At 29.2% G+C, this 12,055-nt stretch overlaps 1 protein-coding gene across 3 annotated transcripts; it reads left to right on the top strand.

Annotated features, from left to right (window-relative positions):
- The first annotated feature begins 391 nt into the window (after positions 1 to 391).
- ENGase (cytosolic endo-beta-N-acetylglucosaminidase) lies at positions 392 to 8,497 on the top strand. Of its 3 annotated transcripts, none has more exons than XM_076532907.1 (9): positions 392 to 1,084; positions 5,391 to 5,655; positions 5,728 to 6,171; positions 6,247 to 6,421; positions 6,498 to 6,716; positions 6,790 to 7,148; positions 7,224 to 7,406; positions 7,614 to 7,726; positions 7,837 to 8,497. In XM_076532907.1, exons 2-9 carry the CDS (start codon positions 5,423 to 5,425, stop codon positions 7,956 to 7,958), a joined length of 1,848 nt encoding a protein of 615 aa, XP_076389022.1. In that variant the 5' UTR covers positions 392 to 1,084; positions 5,391 to 5,422; the 3' UTR covers positions 7,959 to 8,497. The 3 variants fall into 3 exon arrangements, with proteins under 3 accessions (XP_076389022.1, XP_076389021.1, XP_076389020.1); XM_076532906.1 differs by having other exon boundaries at positions 5,406 to 5,655; positions 7,837 to 8,493; XM_076532905.1 differs by lacking the exon at positions 392 to 1,084 and adding an exon at positions 1,349 to 4,704 and having other exon boundaries at positions 5,406 to 5,655.
- Positions 8,498 to 12,055: the final 3,558 nt, after the last annotated feature.

Below are 12,055 nucleotides of genomic sequence, written 5' to 3'. Positions count from 1 at the left end.
AAACAAAGGTTATTCTAATTACTACATTAACAATGTATGATAAGAAATTGAAAGTTTAAATTTAAAAAGTCAGTAAATATGATTAATAATTATTAACTTAATTCTAATGTATCTTACTGTAATATTCATCCATTTTTACTGTGGCAGTTAACAGCGTTAATAAATTTCAAACTACATTGTCTACTCTGAGCTAATTATACTTTCTAATCAATCTACGTTATATATTTTCGTTTAGATTAAATACCAAATTTTAAACAGGTGCTATTGTTGTTTCTTTTCATGAACCACTTGAGGTTTTCAACCACCTAATATAATCAGACATGTGTTTCTGCATTCATTTCACCTAAGTTTGAACCTCTTAGACGACGAATTTATGTTTCTTCTGCGCATGTTGCCTCTGATTGGTTCAATAAGATCCATAATCATAAGTGTAGCACATGCGCCTTTATTATAGTTGTGATGGCGAATTTGTGTACTAGTAGTGTTTCATTTTATACATTTAAAGTGCAATACAGATTTTCCTTGAATAAGCATAAGTGTAAAACTAGTTAAAAAATAGTTAAAAACTCGAAATTTTCAAATTACTGTATTCTCCACTTTCTAAGTTTCTAAATTTTCAAATTTCCGTATTCGTAAATTCTAAGATTTCTAAATTTTCATATTCCCAAATTTCTAAATCCCGCAATTTCTATATCAACAATTTGAAAATTTACTAATCAAGAATTAGCACTGGTGGAATATTTTTCCTTTATTATTTCTCATACTAATTTGTTCATGCAAAGTGTAATTGTTATTATCTTCTGATCTTGCTGTTCATATTTATTGTTCACCGCATATATAAGGTGACGGTTAAACAAACTTCATGGAAGATTTTTGAATTGTGTCGAACTGCGCAAAAGAGGTCCGATTCGAGATGAAATACCGTGTAACCTCTAACTACAGTTGGTTAGGTGTTCGTGTTCTTTTAAGAAATAAAGGATAGACAAAGAAATAGTTACATGAAGATTGAGAAAGTGAAAATTTGTTGAAAATATGGAAAGTGAAGGAAAAGATGATTCAGTGACATCAACAAGTTGCAGTGATGGTAAGATGTCATAAATATATAATAGTAGAAATAAAGTGTGATAAAAATTCATAAAAAACATTTACGAGTATTGCAAAAAACATTTGTATGTTCAATTATCTTTTTTCATACATTCAACTTTTAAATGGACTATATAAATTTGGTCCTAATTCTTTCATTTAATAATTATATTATCTTAAAATATGTTAAGTAGTGTTAAGTTTCAACAAGTTTTTTGTATCAGTTTAAATTAGCTCTATAAATTGCATCAAAGTTGCAATTTTTGTTCTTGTTATAAAAACAGAAAATGTTTTAAATTGCTTATTGAAAATTATGTTTTCTGTGGATTATTAATTTGCATAATTTCAAAGTTGCTAAAAAAAAAAACAAGTTTGAGTCTGAAGTATTTATATTCAATATTTCAAATTAATGTTCTGTCAATGTAAAAATAAGAAAACTAACCGAACATTTCGTACATATGCATTATATCACGAATAAAATATTATAAAATAATATCAAAGTTTTGAGAGAATGAATAGTGTAGTTCACCTTGAAGTAAGAATAACATAGCGAGTGTCAAAGTTAACTCAAAAATAACTTTTCCTAATAATCCATGCGCAGATTGATCATTATAATATGTATCAGAATCATATTATTAGGCTACAAATGTTTATACATTTATAATATATCAAGTTCTACAGAGTATATGTCTGCAAAATATAAAGATTGATAGGCTATAGATTACATGATGTATGTATATTTCATGAGCTTCGATATACTAGAAATGTATAAACATCCATAGTCTACATATTACAAAGCAAAGAATTTACCATAGACGCTTCTCCTGGATACAAGAGAGGTAAATGTTTAACGAATTGACTGTCATGGTGGTCATTAGTGAGTAGCATCATAAACTTGATATAATGAAACAGCGTGCTATATAATCAGTTTCACTGTGGCAGTCATATTAATTAAAGAATTAGTAGTATACCTCAATGCCTAAATTTGAACTTGAATAATACTCTAATTTAGTGATGAGCAACCTTTCTTGCAGTGGACTAAAATTGAAAACTAAATGATTCATATAAATTGCTAGAATAACAATCTTGAGAAACCTAATTAATTTGAAAATGGTTGAATTCTTCTGTGCAGTCTTTAATCTTTAACAGAAATAATGATAACTAATATACATTCTCTTATAAAAGCTGCATTTAATTTTAAAATCAGAAGTTTTTGTTCGATTTTGAATAGGAAAAACTTGACAACAGAGGAATGCAGATAATACACATACAAATAAATAGATATATTTTGATAAAAAGAAAGAATGTACAGTCAAAAATATTTAACTAGGTTGCTCATCGCTAGTTTAACCCATATGTATGTGTGTCCCTATTAAAAAACAGAGACAAGGAAATCCTACATTATATGGATCAATATGCACAATATAATTAATACATATATATTATACATACATATTATACATACATACTGATATTATATTCATATATACCTATATATACATATACACATTACACAAGGAACCAAATATCAAGAGATAATATTGTACGTATTTAAGCATATGATATACATATAAATTATATCTAGGAGTAGGATTCTAAAAGGTTTTCGACTTGTTATGCACTTTTTGTAGATACACAGTAACAATTTACCTCCTTATTCTGTATATTGCAGTGTTGGTAATACAGGGCATGATTTTAAGGTAAAATATTTAATTGGTTGTATAGCTTTTGTTATCTTCCTAATGTAATGTAATTGAAAGATAGATAGGCCATTCATTGGAATTGTAGGTATTGTCTGCAATTGTGTTTATGCATTTAATATATTGACTATGTTACACATAAATGAGTGATGCTTAAATTTCCATAGTAATCCATCACTCACATTATTAAGAATTTTTGTACTTTCTTAATTACAAGTATTTGTATTAAATATTTAAATTTATGGATAGATATAATGAAATGTGAAAATAATAAATAAGATTTGTTAACAATAGAAATATTATCTAATGCAATTTTTTATGCAAGTTTTCATTATTTTTAATTATTATAAATTGATATATTAACAAAACCAGATTTTTGTGTTCAAGAATGATCCATCTATCTTTGAATGCAATACCAATAAAAAGTGTTTATTCAAACTTAAATATAAATAAACATTAATTTATAGTAACACCATTTATAATATATTGCGACTATTTAAATCAAGCATGAGGGAAAAGAAAAATTATAATTATACTTTTACGACGACGAGTTAATTGTTTATAGTTAGATGCATAGTTAGGTAGAGATCTAATGTGATAAAGGTAACTTTGTCTAAAAGTTTTACAATTCATAAGGAAAAATACGATCCTATCGCAAGAATACTGTAAACTTGTATGAACGCTTATTTAATTAGGAAATACACTACGAAGAAAATCGAACAGTGTTTGATGCTGCAACGATTAAATTTATTATCATACGATTTTAATTGTACGTTTTGTTAATCCTACGAAGTCTGTCCGAAAAATGATCACATTTTCGTAATAAAAATTTAACCCTTTTTATTACAATTATATAATAGGATTTTGATATTTTTGTTTTTCTAACGATTTCTCGAATCATCAAATGACTTTCGCTAACCACAATACAGATTATTTCTCCATCGAGATTATTTATCGTGGTTAGTAGACTCGCAAGACGAGAATTATAGTTAATTCAGTTGTTTTCGAATTGTTTGAACGAGGGATGGTATTAGGGCAATTTTTTGAAGCAATAAAATTTTAATCATGAATGTAAGAATAAAAGGGGTTTAGGTCATCGGTAAGTTTGTTAAGGGCGGGAAATTTAAATGAAAATGTACTTGAATATGTGTACACTGTAAATACAAAAATTTCAATAAATGTATGTAATTAATTTAATAAGTATCACATTGAAATTGTTGACTTTATAAAAATATACAGTAAAATAAGCCCAACCTACCCTAAACGAATTGATATTTGAAATAATTTCTGTTTGTTGTAATAAATAAATATTTATACTAATATAAATAAATAAATGTTTATATTAATTTAAATAAATATTTATATTAATTTAAATAAATAAATATTTATTATTTAAATAAGTAATTTAAAATAGAATTAAGTATAGTGATAAAGTAAAATATTTTAGAAAAAATAATAGCATTATTAAGAAAAATTGTTATAGCGCAGTTAAACTTTTTAATTAATTTATTCATTGTTTTAGAGGTTCGGTTATTTTTTGGACAAACTTCGTATATCTATGCTAGAATTACTTTTAACAATAATTGAAATTGGAAACCAAATGAACTCAAATGTCACGACCACTGTAAAGTAGCGCTCAACGCTATTTTTTAATTATATTATTTTTTAATGGAATTATAGACAATCTAGGTGTTGTCGTTTTGTATAGAAAACAGAATCCCGACGAATTATATAGTTTCAGACATGAAATTGTACGAAAACAGAATGATAAGTGGGATCATCACGGGATCACGCGGGACCATCATGGCAATTCGTCTTTTCGTTATGTTTACATTTGCGTATTTAAACTCGTACGTCTTCCAGTCATCCCACACATTGTGTCTGTCTTGTACCCGTGGGATCTCTTGTCTTCTTAAAAAGGGTTGTATGCTAAATAAAGAAGAATCTTACGATACGTCTAGATCTCTTTATTCTTCCATATTTTATTTATAAATTTACGTTATTACAATCTTAGAATAACCAACAAATTTAATCCTTCGAACACTTTCAAATCCGGATGTGTAATATTAGTCATAGGGTTCATTAACATTTTACAAGCATATTTGATACCTATCTATCTTTTGTTCTATATATTTGAAATTATTTTTTTCTATATATTCAAAATAAATTTACTTACAATTAGTCATTTTTATTTTATCTTATGTAAGAGATAAAAAAATAATCCAGGGATTACTTTTATCTTATACTATTTATTCTTATAAATTACATTGTATGAGTGATCACAGTAATAAATAAGACTAATGACATTATCAAAAATTATTTACAAAGCTTAATTAAAAGGAGATTAAAAATTATCATAAATCATGGATAGGATTCAGTATCTACAGTAGTATCACATTGAACTACCTTGACACTGTTATTATGTTAATCATATTAACAGCTGCAAGATAATTCTAATATAAAACTGATATGAAAGTTCCGTTAGTGACAAATGTCTGCGTAATATGATAAGTAGTTAATGGATTAGATTTGTCACAATTCCGGTGGTATAAAGGAAGTGGCAAACCATTAGGCATGCGAATGAATTATTTGAAAATTATTTCAAAGCTATCTGTTGAACAGTGCAAATCAGAGAAGTCATGGAAATAAAACCTGCGGAAGCAAAACCATTCACTAGTTTGAAAGAACTGTATGATAATGTGGGTAATTTGAAGAAATGGCCACAAATTAAGGACCTAAGAGAATCAACTGATTATGTCTATCAAGGTTTTGAAATAAGTGCACAAGCATTAAATTTAACTAAGGTGGATAGGCAGGAACAACCGAGAACATTACTGTGCCATGATATGAAAGGTGGTTACTTAGAAGACAGGTAATATTTAGTAAAATTATTGAGTTTAATGTAAAACTAGAAATATTATACATCATCAAATAACTCTTTCAGATTTATAGATGGGTCTGAGTCTTATAATTCTTATTTGTTTTATCACTGGAGTGTTATAGACACATTTGTATATTTTAGTCATTACTTTATAACTATACCACCTTTTGGATGGATTAATGCAGCACACAATCATGGTGTAAAAATTCTTGGTACCGTAATCACAGAAAAAGAAGGTATTTGGGATGTAATACTTGTGTCTCAAGAGGAAACAAGAAGGTTTGCAGATGCTCTAATTGTCATTGCAAAGTTTTATAAGTTTGATGGCTGGTTGTTAAATGTTGAGAATACAATTAAAAGTGAGCAGATTAATAATCTAATTTATTTCGTGAAATATCTAACAGAAAATATTCATGAAGCGGTCAGAGATTCTGAAATTATCTGGTATGACAGTGTAACCAATGAAGGAAAGTTAAGTTGGCAAAATGAACTTAACAATCAAAATGTGTAAGATTATTTAATTATATATTCGTAATTAATCTTTTCTAAGATTCCATATTAATCTCTTCTATAATATTTCAGTGAATTCTTTTTAAATTGTGATGGAATTTATCTGAATTATAATTGGACAAAGTCTAAGTTGCAAAACAGTTATGCACTTGCTAAGAATTATAACAGGAATGTGTATGATATCTATGTGGGTTTGGATGTGTGGGGCAGGGGTTGTCCAGGTGGTGGAGGTTTTAACTCAGCATATGTAATTATAACAGTTTACTTTCACATACTTTTTAAAACGAAAAGTAATTTACTATTTAGCAATGATGTGATTATAGGCTTTAGAAAAGATAAGACAAGAGAGACTTTCAGTTGCCATTTTTGCACAAGGTTGGACTTATGAATTTTTTGGTCCCACAACATTCCTGGAGTTAGAAAATTTATTTTGGGCACAATTATTTCCTTATCTGTATGTACATGTACCCATATATGAAGGTGAAATATTTAAATCATCATTCTGTCATGGAAGAGGTAGCTCGTATTACCGCTGTGGTGAGGTAAATATTTATAAATATTACATCAAACATACTCCCTAAGCAATGATATGGATCTCATACAACACTTCTACAGGTACAATTGAACATGCATTTAATACAGGACCAGATGAAAACATTTGGAGAGAAACCATTCTATAATTTATCTCTACAGATGCCTCAGATTTCCGTACCGGTACCGCATTTAAAATTTACAGTATTTCCCCAACTTCCAGAGCCAAAAAGTGAAAATGATAGAAATGAGTGTCCAAAAATATCTGAAGAATATGTATATGAAACTAAATATAATATTATTCGTGTATTTAAACAAACTGCAAATATTGAAAACAAAATCCCTATATCAGATGTAAATTGCTTTGAATTTTGTAATGAATTTTCTTTTGAGGGAGGTAGTTGCCTAAAATTAATTACAAACAACTCTGGATTGTATCATCGGTAAGAATCATATGTTGTGATACAAATTTCAGTGTGTATATAAAATGTTTTGATTTTTCTTTTTTTTTTTTAAAGATTATTTTTGGTTCACATCGAATTTGAACAATACATCGAAGCAATTATCGTGTACAAGGAAATGGAATCACCAACAAGGATGGATATACGTAGTGAACCAATACTAATTTTAGGCAACGACAGTGGGTTGAAATCGATTATGTGCTTCACATCAGAGAACATAAATTCTAAATGGAAAAAATGGTGAGTTTTCAAAAACGTTAATGATGTGCAAATTAATTAAAATTTAAAAAATTGAAAATTATTTTACTATATTAAATTTTGCTTTAATTGCATCAGATACCTTATTGTCATTTTAATAAAATTTCTTCAAATGTGCAAATTTTTTGTAATATTAATATCATAACTAATACTAATATTTTAATCTGATTGTAACATTTTCTTTTGCAGCACGTATCTTACAAACATGAAGACGGTAAACGAGATCGGTGTATCCTTTTCCTGGAAGAACGTCTGCTATCTAGGGGAAATTATCCTACAACAAAAACAACGGCACACGAGCGGTAAGTCTGTTCTCCATAGTTTATAGCGTACACTGTCGCTTACATTCCACACTTCGAAAAAGTGCATGTACAGGTGGATTGCATGATAATAATAGCATATCGTTAACTAGGTTCCCAAACGTTTAAAAAGCAGTTCCTCAGCGATTGCCAATTACGTGTTCGTTCGCGCAATCGATTGAGAACCGCTTTAGTGAAAGGAATACCAATGTTTCGCGATAGAACACCTATCTAACATAACTTATCGCTCGATATTTTACGGATTCGAATCGCAAGTATACGATAAAGCCATTTCTCATTGGCGAGAACCCCATATCATTAGCTCAGGAACGTGCAGTCAATTCTTTCTTTTCTTATTCTTTTCGGCATTCACCTGCGATGTAGAACTCACGTGTTACCTGACTCGAAACTTGTTATTTCTCACGATACAAGGGTGTCGGCATTCCGTAGTAGTAATTTGTTTGATGGAAGGACGAAAAATATGTACGTGTGAGCACTTTTACACGGAGAATGAAGGAGACCGTGCAAAGGAGGTCGCGACATCATAACTTCGATCACTGTTTTTTATATGCCACTCGCATTTCCCATCGAATATGTATAACTTCAGTTCATTGTTTTAATTATTTCGCACATTGCAAATTTAAATATTTGTACAATGTTTAAGGGAGTATATTTGGGAGGAGAAAAGAAGGTGCCAGAAACTTCCTTTTTAAAAAATTTTCTCTTTAATAAATGTTCTCTTGATGGTACAAATTTTAGATTTAAAAATTTTTAGTAATATTTTAATTTAAACATAATGAAAGGTATAGAAGATATTGAGAAGTCGTTTTTAGGATACATTTTATGGAATACTGATTATTGAAAATAAAAAATTTGAAAATTATTAAATAATATATTAAAGTCAGATGTGACTAGAAGGATTTGAGACAAAAATTTTTATATATGTATTCAAATTTTTTATGCTACTAAACACTGTATTAAATTAACCAAATTGTATTAAAATTTCACCAAAAATTAATTTAGCACAACTAAAACCAATTTGACACAAACATTAATATAATCTATTGTCACAGTTTTCTTAGTGATATATTATTCTATAAATCATGATAACAAAAGCAATGCAAATAGATTTATTTTATTTTTATAAAATATGGGCACTCTCTATGTATACTGGAAACGCGGGTATAGGAATTTCACTTGTTAGAGGTGTGACTATGGTTACCGTTAACGATAAATAACCGTAGTATCGGTATGTTATCAATAACTTGATATTTCGATAATATCGTTAAGATATCGCTAAGGTAAATAAAGTAGTAATGGAAATAGAGTGTAACGCGCAATAAAATGACTTAAATGTATCTCTGTTGGAATTCGTTACGTACAGCACGAGTTCCGGTTGTATTTCGCTATTTTATCACATTTATAATTCTTAAATTTTTAAATGATTAATTTATCAATTTCCAAATTTCTAAACTCCCAAATTCCTAAATTCCTAAATTCCTAAATTTCATTTTCACAAAAATATAAATGTAGGTAACACAATGCGGTTTTAGGTTAAGTCACACCGTGAACCGGCATCCGAAATTACGTTCACCCGTGTCGCAATATCGACGACTATTTGTAACCGAAGTATACGATCGGCTCATTGATATTCTTGCGGTTATCGGGTCAAATTTTTCTGCCGTTCTACCTGCCGTTACACTTTGCATCATAACACTTCTTTCTTTCCTTTTTTTTTCTTTTTCTTTCTCGACATCGTTTCAGCCGTCAGTACACGCCTGCCTTCGCGCGCGTTACTTGACCGCTTTTAATTTACATGTAACCTTTTCAAGCGCATTGTTCTGCTACTTTCCGCCTGCACACGTGGTCGTAAACACTCTTACGTGTTTTAACGAAGAACCTTTCAAAATAATTGAACGTCCTGTCACGTCCTTTTTAAATCCGTTATTCAATTTTCTTTCATCTTTTTGTTCGAGTGACTTCGTTTTTATCGCGATGTATATAAACGGTCAATTTTTGTACCTTCAATTGTAACTCGAGAAGAAGTAAATGTTAGGTTGTCAGTTTAAGGTTATGTCACTTTTTATTGCTTAGGAATATCTTCGTTTAATATGTGTCAGTTTTTAACATGAATTGATGACATAAAAGTATTTCAAAATGGCACTTGTAGCACATCAATTTGAAGCTCAGAAGCTGACGGAAGTGGATGTATAACCGTTTTATTAATATTCTTAGTACAAAATGGACGATGTTAGAACAAAGAATAAATAATACAAAGTTTGACATGGATGAATGACATAAAATATCACAGTAGAACTTGTGACAGGTCAATTTGAAGTTTAAAAGTTAATAAGAACAACTACGTGAACGTTTCATTAATATTCTTAATACAATATGGTGGGATCATTTATAATAGATGACAGAATTATATTACCTACTATATGTCAAATAGTTAATTTTGAAATATGTATAAGTATAATATGATTTCATGACATAAAACTATTGAAAAATGATATTTATGACATACCAATTTGAAGCTTAAGAGTTAATAAAAATGACTACGTAAATATTTAGTAATATTATTAATACAATAATATTTTAATACAAAAATTAATTTCAAAGTATATGTAGAAAGGTTTATGTAATTTTATGATATAGCAAATGACACTTATGGCATACTATCAATTTAAAGTTTGAAGGAGAATAAATGTGTGTAAATGTTTCATTAATATTATTAACAGAAAGTAACAAGCTTTTTGTCAGTTGCAATTTATTGGACTTTACAATTTGTTACATTGCAAAATATCTGTGAAGTAATATTTTGTTTTTGAGCACCTGGTATATCAAGGAAAAGTATGATGTTACACCTTATAGTTATGTTATTTATAGTAGCAATGAGTAAATAAACTTGTTAGGTGTGGTACATGGGTGCAACTGGAATGTAGTGGGCACTGGTGGGCCATTAATTTTCTAGTGCAAAAATGAATAAATTTGACATTTATTCTTTAATCTAAAAATGCACAATTTCACTATTTCTAAAGTTTGTAAATTTTCTACCTTTAAAAAATCATATTTGCCAATTGTTAAACTTGGAACTTTAATATTTTTACATACCTATATTTTCAAACTTAAAATATTCAAGTTTGAATATTTGAGGACTTAAAGATTTAATCATTTAAAAATGTATAGATTTGAAATGTGCACATTTTTAAATTGTGTGTATTTCCAAATTCACTGACTTGTAATTTTGAAAATTTCAATACTTTATATCTCTTTAATATTAATATTAATGTTAACTATTAAATCAAGGAAATTAATTTAATATTACATATTAAATATTAAATATACAAGTTCTAATTTCTAAATTTTCTATATTATCTTTCAAACTATGTAACTTTGAAAATTTGAAATCTTTCTAAACATTTAGAAAACACAAAAATAAAAAATTTTTCAATTTCTCCCAAATTGAATATCTGTTAATACACAGTCATAAAGCATTAACACCAGCAATTTGTATTTGACTACAACCACACGCAGTAAATAAAACCCAAACACTTATTTCAGTACTGTTATTAAACCTTACCCTACAAATTACCCTCGCAATCTCAATACTCTCGAATCTTTTACAAACATCTTTTTCGAACGGTTCTAAACGAGTAATGACACAAAATGTATACATAAAAACGACGTAATAGATTGTTGATCTCAGATGTTTCGAGAACATGTCGTGCCATTTCCATAGAATCTTCGGCATTTCATGGGACTAGCTTGTCCAAGAGGCAATAAGAGAGGAATGTTCATATTTACAAGATGAGATCAGAGTGTTTTCCTGCTCGACCAAGGCGATCTGGTCGTTTTACAAGACGCGGTGAGAGAAGAGAAGCCTCAAAGTAGAAAAGAGAACGAGACGCGGCTCGTGCCTCTCGAGCAAGGAAACGTTTTCAACGGGACAACGTCTCCTTCGTCTTCTGCATTCTATGCTGTTTCCTGCAAATAAACACAGCCGTCCTGTCGCGAAAGTAAAACGTGCCTGGTCACCGAGGTGATTGTCGCTTCGATTCGGAATCTTTCTTGCTTTATCCGAGTCGGTGAAATCACTCGAGAAATAGCTTTATGGTTAGTTAACTATTCAGGCTTGTAACATTGAAGGGTATGTCGCGGTCATTTGATATGTAAAGAGACAAATAGATGAATGTTAAAGTGTATGCATGATACACAGAATTTATATAAGTTCTGTATAGGTTAGGTTTTTATGTGGGACTTGTGTATAGGTTAGGTTTCTGTATAGACAATATTAATATGTATTGTATACAGGTGTTTAATAGGTTAGGC

The sequence above is a fragment of the Megachile rotundata genome, chromosome 6, assembly GCF_050947335.1.
Source record: "Megachile rotundata isolate GNS110a chromosome 6, iyMegRotu1, whole genome shotgun sequence".
Classification (NCBI taxonomy): domain Eukaryota; kingdom Metazoa; phylum Arthropoda; class Insecta; order Hymenoptera; family Megachilidae; genus Megachile; species Megachile rotundata.
Note: the sequence above shows the minus strand (reverse complement) of the source record. Positions and strands in the feature narration are given on the sequence as shown.

What these genes read in the sequence shown, in the direction of transcription:
- ENGase (XM_076532905.1), top strand. Translation starts at nt 4,527, where the DNA reads ATGAAATTGTACGAAAACAGAATGATAAGTGGGATCATCACGGGATCA. An exon ending in GAACTTAACAATCAAAATGT is followed by an intron (nt 6,172 to 6,246) that starts GTAAGATTATTT and finishes ATAATATTTCAG; the next exon opens with TGAATTCTTTTTAAATTGTG. An exon ending in AATTCTAAATGGAAAAAATG is followed by an intron (nt 7,407 to 7,613) that starts GTGAGTTTTCAA and finishes TTTCTTTTGCAG; the next exon opens with CACGTATCTTACAAACATGA.